This window comes from Chaetodon trifascialis, chromosome 6 (genome assembly GCF_039877785.1).
Source record: "Chaetodon trifascialis isolate fChaTrf1 chromosome 6, fChaTrf1.hap1, whole genome shotgun sequence".
Classification (NCBI taxonomy): Eukaryota; Metazoa; Chordata; class Actinopteri; order Chaetodontiformes; family Chaetodontidae; genus Chaetodon; species Chaetodon trifascialis.
Window position 1 is genome coordinate 7005524 of NC_092061.1, and position 15318 is coordinate 7020841.

The 15318-nt window shown below is 43.8% G+C and overlaps 3 protein-coding genes across 3 annotated transcripts; all 3 read right to left on the reverse strand.

Moving 5' to 3' along the window:
* Positions 1-19: 19 nt before the first annotated feature.
* Positions 20-1120, reverse strand: ppp1r3c2b (protein phosphatase 1 regulatory subunit 3C2, duplicate b). The gene is made up of 2 exons (XM_070965341.1): positions 1086-1120; positions 20-884 (listed from the first exon to the last, which is right to left on the reverse strand). Exons 1-2 carry the CDS (start codon positions 1103-1105, stop codon positions 20-22), a joined length of 885 nt encoding a protein of 294 aa, XP_070821442.1. The 5' UTR covers positions 1106-1120.
* An 881-nt stretch (positions 1121-2001) lies between these two features.
* On the reverse strand, positions 2002-6205 carry gins4 (GINS complex subunit 4 (Sld5 homolog)). Its single transcript, XM_070964824.1, has 8 exons — positions 5904-6205; positions 5678-5764; positions 5015-5128; positions 4835-4932; positions 4658-4746; positions 4461-4551; positions 4217-4321; positions 2002-3936 (listed from the first exon to the last, which is right to left on the reverse strand). Exons 1-7 carry the CDS (start codon positions 6000-6002, stop codon positions 4225-4227), a joined length of 675 nt encoding a protein of 224 aa, XP_070820925.1. The 5' UTR covers positions 6003-6205; the 3' UTR covers positions 2002-3936; positions 4217-4224.
* A 1858-nt stretch (positions 6206-8063) lies between these two features.
* arid5a (AT-rich interactive domain 5A) lies at positions 8064-14417 on the reverse strand. Its single transcript, XM_070964832.1, has 7 exons — positions 14353-14417; positions 13182-13252; positions 10948-11116; positions 10809-10861; positions 9963-10060; positions 9721-9880; positions 8064-9634 (listed from the first exon to the last, which is right to left on the reverse strand). The coding sequence occupies exons 1-7, from the start codon at positions 14354-14356 to the stop codon at positions 8381-8383; spliced, it is 1809 nt and encodes a 602-aa protein (XP_070820933.1). The 5' UTR covers positions 14357-14417; the 3' UTR covers positions 8064-8380.
* Positions 14418-15318: the final 901 nt, after the last annotated feature.

Genomic DNA, 15318 nt, shown 5'->3' on the forward strand with positions numbered 1-15318 from the left:
CATTTCTGGGTCGAGCGCTTCACGCCCTTTCACTCAGATTCTTCCCGCGACAGAGATGTGAGCTCACGCACACATCAATGCTGTAATTCTGTCCGTTGTTATTGTCCCAGAAAGGCTCGCTGTGCCCGCGTGGTAAATAACTTAAACAGAATTCGACCTTCCTTTTGGCATCCAGCACTTTCGGGATAGCAATGTCAAATTCAAAGATGTCTGTCTGAGGTCCTCCGAAGCGTTTCTGCAGGTACGTACAGGCCACATCTCTGTAGCTCTGCCATGAGTCAAAGGTGATGCGCACACGCACATCTTTCTGGAAACTGATGTTCCTGACTCGGACGGTGCCTCTGAGGGCCTGTTCATTAACGCTGCAGTTCTCCAGGATAACCATGCTCTTTGCCAGCTTGGAACGGAAGGCCTGGAAATCTGCGGAGGGCTGTGGGAAGCCCAGTTTGAGCTGTGTTCCTGGGCAGCAGGTGCTGACAGTGCAGCTGTAGCCATCCTCTGTCATCCTCCCTAAACCCTGCAGCAACGGCAGCGGGTTGAGGTCAGACTGCTCCTCCTCATCAGAAAACTCTCGCACGGCTGTTAGAGACAATCCCTGTGAGTCAGCGAAAACCACCCGTTTGTTCTTGATTGGGAGCAAAACCTCATCATCATCCAAGTCATCCAAGAAAAACGGGAGCGGGTAGGTGAGATAGACTTGGCTCAGGATGTCAGAGGGCAGCTGATCTGAAAGTGCAGGACGGATGCAAGGCCGCTGGGGCTTCAGGAGGGGAACCCAAACGTGAGGACACAGTTGTTTCCGCTGGTTCAAACAGAGCCTGACAGCGATCTCTTCGAGTCCAGCTGACTGGGCCGTTGACCTGAGGCCAACCACTGGCAGGACACTTTCAAGAGATGAACAGTGATTTCAGTAAAGATTGCTGCCCTGCACGCCTGATTCAGAGTTTGCATATACTGACGCTGTGCTGTGTCTGGGTTGTAAGCTGCATTAGGGAATGCATCACAAGATTAACCAAAAATGTGATCATTCAGATTAAAGTGATGTAGGATAATGCAGCAGAATCACCACACACTGAAGTGCTTACATTGTACTGGACACCTCCATACTGGCAGTCTGGTGTTGAGTGGTAGGAAAAGGATTCTCAGTTCTGGAAAACAAAAAAAAAATATGAATGTCTGTGCAATGTGTGTACAATTCTGCAACTATAACCTCACAACAAAACCCACATAGAGCCTTAAATAGTTCTTAAACTCTTACTTACTTGTCGTCTGAGGTCTCACTTTGCCTGCTGGAGTCTGGCACAGAATCCTATTTGTACTCCCTCGTTAAGATGTCATGCTCTATAACTCCACCCTCTCTACTCTCCTGACCAATCAGCCAAGTCTTGTGGTCTTCTCTTCTTCTACTGCTGTTTTACACCATGTAATATTGATTCATTTACAGTAACATACCTTCTGTTCAGCCTACATTCAGGTAAAAACTCTTGTGTTAGCCGTGAAGATTTAGGTCAAATGTCTGTATTGTCACCTCAGAACTGTGTTGTGCACTGCTGATGTGTAGGTTAAATACATGCAGGCCTATATGTAACTCTACTCTGCACTGTGGAAACTATTCCAGTCATCCCCGGCTCTATTCTCAGACGTGTCAATGGACACAGATCCCACTGAGGGCCGGGCCTGGATCCAAGCCCCTTGCTGGCTCCTGTGTTGAGGAGGAATGTCTGCCCCGCAGATCAGCACGATCAGTGTGTGAAGCCGAGGAGAGCCACATTACAAACGACTCTCAGCACACTGAGGAAGTTGTTCAAGAATTAATCCAAGCATGTACATACTGAGTTACACGAGCTCCAGATTTGGACACCAAACTTAAGGACACCTTGCCAAATGAGGACCTCACAGCTTGTGTACAAAGACTTACTGGTTAAGATTTGAACGTAAGGCTGACTAAGGTAAAACGATGACGTTTGGTGGTGCATTATTAAAATAAAATCACCACTCGATCATTTACAAAAGTTTTTATTCTTCTCAAATCAACACATTCAAAGTCTGAGACAACCTTGCTTTCATTTTCCAGCATTTTATCATGAATAGCATTCATTCTGTATAAGCCTCCACATTAGCCAGATCAGCAGTGCAGAGCAGCAGACGACATTCATCTGACCCGTGGTTCAGTTTTTGAAGCCCACGCTCCCTCAGTCCCTTATTAGTTCCAATTGCTGGGCAATTTGTGTGAGGGCAAACAATAAGCACTGATTGCTCCCTCTGAAACGCTTACATAACAATGCTATTACAACAATCACGTCCAATGGAAGACAATGTCCCACATCCTTTTAGGCGAAAACTAAAAACACACTCGAAAGAAACTTTAAACTTGTGAAGCAGAGCGGTGTTGAAGGGACGAGGTGTCCATTATCCAGGTTTAATGGACGGCGGGGGGAGGACATTAATTCCTGATAATGAACACCTCGAAGGGCATTATCCCACTGATGCCACGATCAGTTGCCAAAGTTAAAAAAATTTCCCTTAACACCAGACGGTTTGGCCTGGGACAAACCCTGAAATACCAGGAGCAATTACTACCATGCCATTAAGATCTTATGCAATGGAAACATTGTTCACTGCTCCAGTAAACAGGACGAACCTTGGACGCGACATGGCAACAGGAGATATTTCTTGTCGGCTCAGCAGTTAGCCTGACAGCTGAGACTGTGCTGGCGAGATTCGAGGTCAGAAACACTGCATATTGTTGACTAACAGTATATAATTTGGCCGTATGTTTGACAAGAGTAGCCGGTAGTACTAGCTATTAATATTTTCACATATGACAGGCTTCGTGTTCTGTCAGCCGCAGCCTTAAGTAGAGTTTTGTTTATCTAATTTATTTCTGTCAAGGTGTCTGCAGCCAGTCGGTGCCAAAACCTGCAGAGGTCTGCAGGCCAGATTGGACGTATTCAATGCTGCATTAACGAGGCTGTTTTCATGAAGCCTGTATTGTTCCCAACATTTTTCCAACAGCAGGCAGACTGGATGCACCGAGCTTTTTCATGCTGTAGTCACCATCTCGTCATGTTCATTTTGATCAGTTAAAAAACACAGAAAAGTCACTCTGTTGTAATTAGATGTTAACGTGCTGCAAAAAATTGTAAATGGAGGTGTCCCTGTTACTATGGTAACTCATTTTAGATAAAGGCTGATATGATGCACATTGATTTAGAGCAGGCGACAATATCATTAGAGCACACTGCAGCCAATCAGAATGGAGTATTCACCCTGACCATAAGTACAGATAACATAATTCTGGATTTGGCAGCAAGTTATATGAACATCAACAGGATTTCTAGCATTTCTAATGACAGCGATGCATTTTCATTTAAGGGCGAACGCCATTAAAATATGACCAGAAGAAACAATGTTCTGTCAAACATACACCCACACCAACACATGCACCTTGGGATGATATGTGCTATGACGCCGAGTGAACTGATGAAATTTCACCTTGGGGTCATTTGACGCATCTTGTTATTGAGCAGCAGAGGAAAGAGGCCAATAATGTGAGTCATCTGGATAAAGTAACTAGATTTGTATTTCCCAGTCTCACAAACACCAACACACCAGAATACATTACAATTATGTAACCAAAGTTGTGTTGTGACGTGATTAAAAAGATCCAAAAATAACGCCACAGCACTGCAGAAGCTGCTTTGGTGAACATGGTTCATTTGTCAGCATGCGCTTCTCAGTGTCAGTAACGACTTCTAAACGCAGCGCAACAAATGTCTGCGCTCACGTCCCACAAGTTAGTCCTTAATCCTGACAACAGAGACAGATGGGTGCCTTTCCAGATGTAATCTCTGCAGGGTGATCTTCCTCTTCACTGCTATGTGGCAAAAACAGGCACTGCTCGTTTTCTGACCGCCTGGAGCCAAAAACGCTAACCTGCAATGTAAAAAGTGCTACGTGTTAACTGTGCTCAACTGCACGTCAGTGAAATGACGAGTCTGCCTTACTGTAAACACACTGTGGTTCTTAAAAGACTCACTTCCATTATCTGTTACCAAGAGACAATGAACAGTGCAAAAAAAGAGCTAAAAATAAAACCAGATGTCTGCTTATGTAAGATCTGCAGAAATGAATTAGCAGATGTCTGTACAAGCGGGTGTGAGGGCAGTATTGAGTTAATGAGGAAGGTGACACCGTTGAACTCACTGTGACTTACCTCGACATTCATATTAACTGCACGGCTCCACTTGAGACAAGTGGAGCTATAGTACGATAGCGCATTAGATGCTGAGATCCCTCTTCAAGATCCACAACATACTCCCTGAAACAAGAGTGGAGATAACATCAGTTGCTTCGGTGTCTATGCAGAAAAATACAATAGCACTCAATGTGAAAAGGTAACACCGCCACCTAGTGGAGCTTGAGAATAACAACTCAAGAGAAACCGGGATGAAATGTACCTCTGATCATCAGTTTCAGGCTCCACCAAGATGTTTTCCTGTCTCTCCTTCACCCGCAGAAACACGAAGGAGTCCAAGCAGGGCTCAGGCACTGGGGTTTAAGCACAACATGTGTCAGAGCAAATGCCACCATCGGCCAGAACAGATATAAAGACAGGCTGTGAGGTAAAAATACAGAGAGTAAAAGGAGATTTTACCTGCTTTGAGCATGTCCACGGTCTGCAGGTTGGGGGGCATGCGCTTCAAAGCAACAGCCCTCAGGTAGGTCTCTGTGTTAGCGTAGTACCTGCATGCCAGATGTAATTTTACTCAAAGTGTCACAAAAACAACACCAGTTGACACGAACAGCTCTGACATTATTCCACCACACTCACTCTTTGGCAAAGGCAAACTCCTCGGGTGAAAGCAGCGACGGCTCTCCATCCCCTCGAGACTTTTCTCTCTCCAGGACATGCGGGAAAAACTTTTCAATCTAGACACGCAAACATCAGGTCATTTTAACAGCAGGCACGGTGAGAGCTTTATTCGCACGCTGTGCTGGCGACCTGACTGACCTTCTGCAGACGAGAGCGCAGGTAGCTGCTGAGCACAAAGCGAATCCTGTCGATCTCCATGCGATGGATGCTGGCCTTCGCATCACCTTTCTTCACCCGCTGCAAGTTGGCTTCCTGTTGGAGGGAAGGTCAGGACACCGTCAGGAATAAGCAGGTCTGCAATTTCGACATATGGCACTGGTAGTTTTCTCATAAGAATAATGGCAGTAAATATTTTTATGGGCAGTAGCATTTTTTATTCTGTATCCTGTTTACTCTTCATCTTGACCCTTGCCACTGTTTTCCCAGGTGTGGGATCAATAAAGTCTTATCTTATCTCTCTTATGTTATCTTACTTTTTAATTGTACTTTGCACTGCCTAAAAAAACAAACACCGTACATCACTCCCAAAAGCCATTTTTTCAATGTTTTATGTACAGCTTGCTTCGAATACTTTTTGTGGGAATACTTGAGTTTTCAGGGTATTGCCACAGTATAGTATTACTGCATTTATTGGATTAAAGGACCTGAATACTTCCTCCATCACTGATGAAGACAGCGATTGCTTACAGGCCTGCAGCACACTGGATGTACCGTCTGGTGACATTTAGACATGTAGGCAGCTTCATAAGTGTTTATGAACACACAGCCCACAGATCAGGAGGTATTCCCCGGTTAATTTACCATGTGAGTCAGCTGCTCCATCACACACTCCACCACCTCCGACTTGTTCTCCAGCAGCTCGGGGGAGAACTTCTCATTCAGCCAAGCCTGCAGGGACAGACAGGAGACAGTGAGGACGCTGCTGTCTGTCTATCAACGAGTCTATTAATGTTGTCAAAAGACTACGGGAGGTTAACAGCACTTCCAGTCGCTGTCAAGGGGGATAACTGTGTTAAAATCTGCTCACTTCCTCCAGTTTAGCGATCAGCTCCGCCGGGGTCATAACATCCTCCTGACTGTCATCTTGGTTGATGTCGCTGCCGTCGTCAGACAAAGCGTCCGACATGTTTTCCCTTAAAAAAGTAAAATGACAAAATACCGAAGCTTTACCGAAACTTAAAATCTACGTTGAAGCTATAAACTGAAATTTAGAGCGACTACAACTTAGTGCTTAACTAAAGTTTCCCGAAAAAATAACCGCTGCCGACACTACAGCGTGTATACACTCAAGAAAGTGTTTATTGGCGCCACTGAGGCTCTTCTCGCGAGAGTCTGGTATAACTTTTTAACCCCACTTTGGCTCTGTAAGGCAAGGTTCTTCTCAGGCTGTTAATATGGTCTACACCTACGAACGGACTATACACCCAACTGCTTTAGTTTATAGAGATGAAGGCTTAGGTTGCTGTCATGGCTGGTATAAGCGTCTGCCTGTCCCATTACAGGAAGCGGGATTTTAACAACGCCTTGGAGCAGCGCTTCCTGTCAGTCCAAACTCGGGAGTTTTTAGACACATCGTCCGGTTATGACTACAGAGGGTATTGCTCGTTACAAACATGTTGTACCATATGTTACAATCGCTCATGAATAGCCTATTTTGTAAGTATAATGGTGGTGGCAGAGTGCGATGGTGCAGCAAAATTTAATTGGAATGAACCTCAGTGAAAACAAAAGTTGCATTGCATGAGGAAGTGCTCTTGAAATATGCTTAAAGGTGTTATTAACAGATCAGAACTCTTAGCTGCAGGCAATGATAGCATGTGATGTGCAAGTATGTGCTGCCTGATGCCAATGAACACAGCAAAAAAATAATGTGATTATTTACACACACACACACACACACACACACACACACACACACACACACACACACACAGATATCTCTACCATCAGAACATGGAAATCTATTTCCCACAGAGACTTCTAAAATTAACAAACCATGCCTCCTGTGCATAATTGTGTCTCTCCTTCGCCCATGTGTATCTCTATCAGATAGTGTGAATTTAACAGAAATACCATCATCTGCTTGGTTTGTTCCAGCTGTCTTGTTTCAGACCACATTGCGGCCTGCAGCAGAATCTCATTTGCCTGATTTCCTCTTTCTCTTTCCTTCTCATTGCTCTTGACCATTATTTCACCAGTATATGATCCTGCATCCGATGTGGTAATGCTACTGTAGCGACATTTAGTGCTGGACACTGTTTTCACAGCAGCTTCTTCTCTTGGTTTATCTGTGCTACGTCAGACCTGCAGGGTTGTAGCCAGGTTGCACCATATCCTGGAGAGGTGCAGTCACTTCGTAAAGCAGACCAGGAGACACTTAACAGAGCTGGCATTCATGCCCAGAAGAAAAGTTTGTGCTCCAAAACAGCCTCAAGTGCAATGAAGTCAGAGCAAATTCTCAGGAAGAGGGATTGCAGTGCCACAGTATTTTCAGGATAGCTCAGATCTTTGGGGCGATTAATCATTGAATTCAGAGAAAGTCAGTTTTATTTTGCAAATCTGTGCTTGAACAGCCGTGCATAGTGACAAACACAAAAAGGCACACTGCAGGCTGAACACTAGTGAATATAATAGTCTTTTTTTTTTTTTAAAGTATGGAGAAATCAGCAACATTTCTTTAATCAAAAACAAAGGACCAAAGGTTTTAGCATGTTTTTCTTTATTCTGTAAGTATTTAAAATCATTTACTTGCTTTCTATTTAAATACATTTGAATGACTGTGAGATCTGCATGTCAAAGCTAAAATATTCAACACTGATACAGAGGACATAAAGTTTTCATGCAGTATCACTACATTCAACAGACTTCACAATACAGTACCGTAAGAGGGTTCTTTGCTTTCAACACCAAGTATTGAAATTGTGCAAGAGAATACAAATGTGCAAGAACTGTAATATTAGATTTAACTTAGCCGAGTGTGTTTACGTAACCTATTGTGAATTTGTCACAACCATAAAGATGTTTCATTAATGTTACATATATATTTTCCTACACCTGTAATAGTTTAGAGTGGGATTACCAGAAGTTTGCTTTTTATTTTGTGTAAACAGACATTTCCATTCTTTGACTTTACAAAGGGATGTTACAGGTTATCAGCAGGCGCCAGCGTAGCACTGAGCACCCTGTTTGATGCACTTGGATGAGTCACACCGTTCGACTGTGATCCTATAAATGTCTGTAACGATCACTGCACTGACTTCATTTCCCTTCAGAAGGTCAACACAGGCCGTCAGCTAATTAAGGCCGCTTGTTTGCCACTGGGGCACGACTGTGTATGAAGCTACAGAACCTAAATGTTTATGTGTTGCAAACTAATGCTAATGTTTAAAACACAAGTAAGGCTTCACCACAGCTACACCGAGCAATAGAAAAGTAGGCCAACAAGCTCAATGGCAATTTTTGTCAAGTAACAATTATTGATGTCTGGAGTTGAAAAACAAATAATCATAATTTGTGAGGATAAATGGGATTCATGGCAGGTAAGTTATATCCACTTTGGGGATTTAACAGAGGAATGGAGTAGGGATATGGATAAACTGCAGGCCCAATGAGAGCAGAGTGAGCCGGGCTCACTGGGACGTGATGGTACATTAGCTGAGATTGAGGTAGTCTCATTCTGTTGGGGAGAAACGTGGGGTGCAAAGGAGGCTGGTGCCGAGAGTCTCTACCCGACTTATCGTAGCTTGACAGGATGCACGACACCGGCAGGCCGGCGGCAGAATGGGACAAACTCTGCTGAGTGGGAGGAACTTTTTGAAGCATTGTCCTGGATTTCTCCCTCTTCTCTGTCTGAAAAAGCCACGTAGCCGTGTTGTTCAGCTTCTTTACGCAGGCGAGTGAGTCGTCCTGCTGCATCAACCTGCCCTGATGGGTTTTATAACTTGGCCAAACGGGAGCGGGCCGCAAAACCTGAGCAGATTTTGGAATAACTTTGGTGAAACTAGAGGTAGATGTTGGAGCCCAGCTGGATTTCACACTGAAGGGGGAGGATGAGTGGGTGGGATGGGGAAAATATCTCCCACTCCCTTTGCGGACTGACTTCCAGGCAGAGTCTTTAATGTGGGCTTTGATCGAGTCCACGGATTTGGAGCTGGTGTGAGAAACGTCTTTATTCTGTCCTGCAGGGTCTTTGGATATCTGACCACAGCTCACAGACTTGCTCTCCTCGCTGCAGCTGGATGTATTTTTCTCTGAGCTGGAACAGTTATGGGGTAGCTCAGAGACTGATGCAGGTTTATCTTCAGTCCCCGTTGCACCATCCTCTGATGAAACAGAGTAAGGGGAAGGGCTGCGGGAAGAGGAGGAGGATAAAGGGACCGGGGAGCCGTCAGAGGAGTTGCAGTTCTGGCTGGTAGACACCTGGGCTGGAGACTGGGAGCACTGAATGACGGAGGGCCTCTCTTTATCCTCGCTCTGAGGACTCAGGGGTAAGTTAAGGCTAGCCTGAGCCATTCGTTTCTTTTTCTCCAGGGGAGAGATGACCTCTCCGGCAGCAGATGGGATGTGAGCGGTCCAGGGGCTGGATGTGGGGACCTGGACGAGGCGGGCATAGACAGACGTGCAAAAACTGGGGGCGGCTCTGTTTGGCTGGGGGCAGTCTGGATGGTGTCTGTCAGAGGCAGCAGCCCAGAGAGCCGGGTGGGGGTGCATCACTGCTTCACTTTGGCACGCAGCCTCTGGACTCCTCTGGGTGAGTATCTACGGAATAATACAGGGGACATTTTAAGACACATTCTGCACCTGCACAAATTTCTCCCTTTTTGAGACATTTTAACGAATATAACCTCAGAATCCATCTCTCTGTCCGACTGAGTCCTTTTCCTCTTCCTCTCTGCCTTGTGGACCTTGCCATCCAAATTCCTCTTATAAGGCTTCCGTGGTTTGCTCGGAGGCAGAGGTTTGTCCTCCTCTCCTTTTACGTGTCTCTCAAAGGGCAGCACCAGCCTAAACAAACACATTTCTGATTATGAATCGGCTGATGAAGCGATTGAATGGACGAGTTAGTCAGAAACTGGATCGCCCTCACTTCTCATAGTGTCTGCGAGTGCAGGTAGCAGCGCTGGTGCTCCCTGGACTTCCTCCCAGCTCGTCGTACACTTTCTTCCAAAGACGTCGCACGGTCACCTGTTGGATAACAGACAGTCAGTGGCTCATCACACCAGGTACTCATGGTGTCCCTCTTGATCACAAACCAAAGGGCTGTTTAGTTAGTGACTGCCACCAGGGGGCGCCCAAATTATTGATGATTATATTATTATCTTTTTTTTCCTCTATATTTTTACTTTCCACATGGAGGAAATCGAATAATACCTTGATACCAAGCGTGGTGAGAGAATCAGTGAATGAGACGCAAAATTGTAACGTGCTATATAAATGCAGCATTTAGCATTTACAGTCTGACATCTCAAACGTAATTTGCCTTTAAATAGTGTAGACAGTGATAGTCAGGGGCTTGCACACCTGCTTTCAAGTCAAGTTTTTGCTGAAAGAAGGGTGTTTACCCTTGAAATGCCATGTCTGCTGGTTTCGAGTAGTGAAAGAACACTTTGGTTTTTAGCTTCATATGCACGTAGCTGGATTATACTCTTGTGTTTACCCCCTGGGACACAGCGCTGCACCGCTCTAATGCCATTTCAATATGAGTTGCACTCTCAGAGCTTGTCCCACAGTGTCAACATCAAAGACAGCGGGGCATGGGCGGTGATACGCCCAGACTTCTGCAGCCCAAATGTCCTCCAGCGTGGTAGAAACCACCATGTCACAGCACCTGACCTATGGTCTCTTTTCCACTTAGACACCCGTCAACACCGAAGCTTTTTGCATCACTTATAGAGGACTGTGAACAACAGTCGAACAGAGAACTTGTACTCACTGAATCGTAGCCCCCAAGTTTCTCCACAGCTTTGAAGATCCTCCACAGATTAACTGTGAGTGGAAAAAAAACCCCACACATTAGAATATTTTCATTCAGATTCAAGTTCATTCAACAGCAAGTAGAGTCGTGAACTCACTCTGCTTGAAGCCCAGATGTGGGATCCTTTCTATGGGTGTACCTCTGTTCTTCATAAAAGAGTGCAGGCTTGATACAAATGCCTTCTCCTCCATCTGCACCAGACTGGGCCTCGCTTCGTCCTCACATTCAGTCATAGAGTCATGAATCTCAATGACGGAGGGAGAAGCCTAGCGTAGAGAAAACAGATGCATTAGAGGAAGGAGCAAATGTGCGTTTTGCATCAAAACCAAGCAGCTCTCGTAAACGCAGCATGGTCCGCTGCCCTTATATAGAAACCTGTTTTACAGTTGACGATATTATCACAGATGGGAAAAAATGAGGCACAGAGTCATCTCATGGGATGCAAATGTTGAAATGAAACATCAAAATCAGAGGGTAGGGTTTTACCGCTACTTTCAATAGATAACCGCTACACATCCTGTCTGGAGAGAAAGCAGCAGACTTGTGGGGTTTTTGGTCTAGAGTTGTCTGTCACTGGTATCGCAAATGTCACTTTGAAAAACAAACATAAGCCCAAAGAGGGGATTTATACATAAAGTGTAGTAAACAATGTATATTAAGGGTGATTGGTAGACTTTGAATAAAAATACTGCTGTGTAATATCTGCTGATATCTAAGTGGTTGCATGTGTCAGTCACTTGGAAGAGGATGTTAATGCCAAGAAATTAGTTATATCAAGTGTGAGATACCCAGAAGTCCAGTGCAAGAAATTGACAATGTCACTATTTGTGGTTTGCAAGAAAGGAGAAATGAAACAGCAAAGACACGCAGAACTTAAGTCATCAGTTGAAGAGATTTCAGTAAGAGACGTATAAAACAAAGAAGACTTAATAAGAGAAGCGACGCAGCTTCTGTGACATTACGTGGGAACGCTGGTTCAAACAGCACACACGCTGATTTACTCACTTTATTATTGCAATGAAAATCACAGATTACTGTATCTCACGTCACATATTTAAATGTGGACTCTCACATCGCTGCTGTGTCCATCAATTTCAGTAGGTTGGGTGCCAAAAAAGACCACAGTGGGCAATTTCAATATTTTACTTTCAGTCCTCACACGCAGAAGCTGCCTTATTTCTGAGGCAGTCATTGTAGAACAAAACTGCTCAAGGTGGTTTCATATTGAATCAAGTTCCTCTATGTGGTTCCTGGTTCCGAGAAGTAGGCCTCTACAGTGAGTAATAGTGAAGGTGCAGGCCTCCAACCAAGATAGCCCCTACTGAGTCACAGTGCAGCGGCTCCACACTGCTGTTCCCAGCTAACAGCTCTGACTTTCCACTGTTATTCTCTATCACCTGCTTTTCCCACCGCACGTATAATGCTTGTACTAAATGTCTAAAAACCGCTCTCAGTATTTCCACAATTGTCGCTGACTGATAAACAAGCCTGTCGGCGTCTAAAACAATGAGATTGACAAAGGTTGCTTTGGATCTTGCATAAAATTCACCAGTATTCACGAAGGGCTTTTCAGCTTTCAGTTAGAGTTTTCAGATCTGATTCACAAAACTATCAGGTTCATGCATCAATGGTTGCCTACAGGAAACGTCTGCACTCGAAGCCACACACTGTAGCCCCTTCGCAGCAGCTCTCGCTCTACACCACAGAGCGAATATCATTGTGAAACGCTGTTTATTTCCACTAGATGAAATTTTTTTTTTTTTTTTTTTTGGAAAACTGTGTGGGTGATGTAGATGTCAATGTGTTGATATGTGATTCTCACAATGATTGTCAGTGGCGTGCTGGATTGATGCAATCGACAGGCCAGAAGTCACCACAGAAACCACCAGGCTTTCAAATAACATCAGCTTTTGGAAATTTGATGAGCTAATTTGTGTTTCTCATATTGTACCTCTCATTTCAGTTACCAGAACACTGGCTTTGAGCGACCTCCTGCAGTTTCTGTATGCGCAATGAAATATTGTGGTGGCCTACGTCTGTATGGGTGAGATGTGCGTGCGATTCGAAGCCCTTTCAGAATACAGAATCACTTATTCCTCCTTACTCATTTCACAATCAGCCATGAAGATGAAACAACTGTACACACACCATCAGCACTTCAGAAATTTACCACCATCTCAAATTCACTAAAAAGGGAAATGAAAACACAACAGAGAACTCACTCTGAGGAGTCATGTCTGTAGTCACTGATTAACTGTAACTGATGGAAATTGCCCAGACTGCTGCCAGAAGGCCAACTGACACTTTCTGGGCCTGAGGTCTGTACAGTACCTGGCTCTCCGTCCCCTTCTCCTCGTCGCTGGCTGCCGTTTGCTGTGACGTCTCGCTCTGGTCCTCTTGAGCTTCAGACATTGGCATGAGACACACACACATTTCAGATTTTACTCTAAAAGAGAGCGTGGATTTGAATTGTCGTCATCACTGCTGGGAATGAAGCCGTTTTGATGATTTGCATAATGGTCAGATGATCGACCGGCACAAAAAAATGGAAATCTGTAGAACATATTGTCGACTGAGTGTGATATAAAACCACAGGTTGCAAAACCACTTCCTGCTCATGAACAAAACCGCTTGTATGCTGCACTGTATGATATTGTAACATGAAAACTACAGTATTTGGCAATATTGAGATCATCTAAACTGCAATGAAGTCTAAGCAAAACTGCCTATCAGCCTCTGTATTTGGGTAAGCATGGGGGAAAACTGTGCACATACTGTTAATATCAGCCATACGATACGAGCTCTTGAGAAATACTGAACATTTTATCCTCACGTCTTAAAGCTTTTCCTTAAGTGCATCTTGTGAGCAAAGTAAAACAGATATTAACAATCACACACTCTGGGAGTGAAATGTGATTCTGAGAATGAAATGTCATTCTTCACAAACCTCGTAGCCCTCCACCCACAGTGATATCATTTGTATGCAAAACCAATATGCTTCTCTTTTGAGATCACTTGCTTCCTGTGCTGCGGCTTGAACCTTTAATTCTGCTTTCAGTAGCCCCTAACTTCTCCATTTCATGCCTTGAAGACATATTTTTGCTATAGTGTGTTATTTTTCAAGCACTTTACTCCTTACGGGTTTGTTTCTTTGTGCACTACATGCTTTAGCGATGCTGTTTATGTTGCCAGATAGTGATCTTAGTCAAACACTGTGAGAGATTCATTTAGCACTTGTTAAGATTGAGGCTGATAAGAAATACTTGAGGCTTTTTCTGCATCAGAACAGTTCATTTCTTTCACATATTAAAGGAAGGAACACACATTCATTAACTTTTCTAAACTTTCTTAGTTTTTCATAGAAACAAGCTCATGTAAAGTGTTAATATTGATCACATTCAGAAACTAAACAATAATAAACTCATACAGTTCTTCACCTGCTGTGGTGAAAGCAGCAAACGCTGACTGAATCTGGCTTCAAGAAAGATTAAATTCAACTCACCCATTTCTAGAAGTTGTCTTCAAGTCTCTGGCCGGACTGTGTTTTGTGACAGTAATTCATGTGGCGCCCTCTTCAACTTCACACCATGAAATAGGAAGGCGTCTCCACAGAACAGTTTCATTGGTCGACAGCTCCGTCGGCAGCAAATGAGTCTGGGAAACAGAGTTTTTTTTTTTTTTCTCACAATGTCTGTTTTCTGTTTCATCTCCTGAGTTTCGGGCAAAAAAACAACAGCTGCGTTTAAATTATTTGATCAAACTCCTCATTTAGAGACTTTTGTCCTTTATTTTGTCATTTATTTTTAGATAAATTAAGATCAGGAAAATTAAAAAATAAATTTACAAGGCTGTCATCAGCACTTTTGTATGTATTACCACAAATCACAGCGTGAGGAACACAACAAGAGACAGTAAGAATCCATTTCTTCCGCACAGTTTCTTAGTTTATAATAACTGAATTTGTTAGTGAGGCAGTGATTAAAGCCTGGTCACCTTCAGCGTGTAGACTGGACTCACCGGGAAGTGAAAGAAACATTCAGCTGAATAAAGCTTTAAAGGCGTCTTAATATAGGAATAACATTTCACAGATGTCTGCATTAGTAACACAATGTATTTTAGGAAATGAATTGATTGCTTACTGTCAGTGTGAGTAAGCATCAAATATTTCTTGGTACTGGCTAATTACAGTGTGCGTTCACAACAATGAATTACTGCAGCATTCTGAAGGCTCGTCCTTCCTTCATTTGTTATTTATCTGGGATGTTAAAATAAAAGAAAACAGAATGATTTTGGGAGCAGTACATCAGTTTAAATGAAGCGTATCACCTGCATGAAGCTGCTTTCTGAGTGCCTCCTCACAGGTAGCTGAGTGAACGCACTCGAAAAGCTCATGCATAGGTAAATGAAAGTTGAGAGGCCGGCTGAAGGCTGCAGAGATTCAAGACATTTTAAGGAAGAGGTGATTCAC

Bases quoted from the DNA above. Each gene is read 5' to 3' on its own strand.
- gins4 (XM_070964824.1), bottom strand. From the start codon at position 6,002: ATGTCGGACGCTTTGTCTGACGACGGCAGCGACATCAACCAAGATGAC. The intron at 5,129-5,677 runs GTAAATTAACCG...TCCCTCCAACAG, and splicing joins TGGAGCAGCTGACTCACATG to GAAGCCAACTTGCAGCGGGT. The intron at 4,933-5,014 runs GTCAGTCAGGTC...TTGCGTGTCTAG, and splicing joins TGCGCTCTCGTCTGCAGAAG to ATTGAAAAGTTTTTCCCGCA.
- ppp1r3c2b (XM_070965341.1), bottom strand. From the start codon at position 1,105: ATGGAGGTGTCCAGTACAAT. The intron at 885-1,085 runs GTAAGCACTTCA...ATCTCTTGAAAG, and splicing joins ATGGAGGTGTCCAGTACAAT to TGTCCTGCCAGTGGTTGGCC.
- arid5a (XM_070964832.1), bottom strand. The intron at 11,117-13,181 runs GTACTGTACAGA...TCTCTACGCTAG, and splicing joins AGAAGGGGACGGAGAGCCAG to GCTTCTCCCTCCGTCATTGA. The intron at 10,862-10,947 runs GTGAGTTCACGA...TTCCACTCACAG, and splicing joins ACATCTGGGCTTCAAGCAGA to TTAATCTGTGGAGGATCTTC.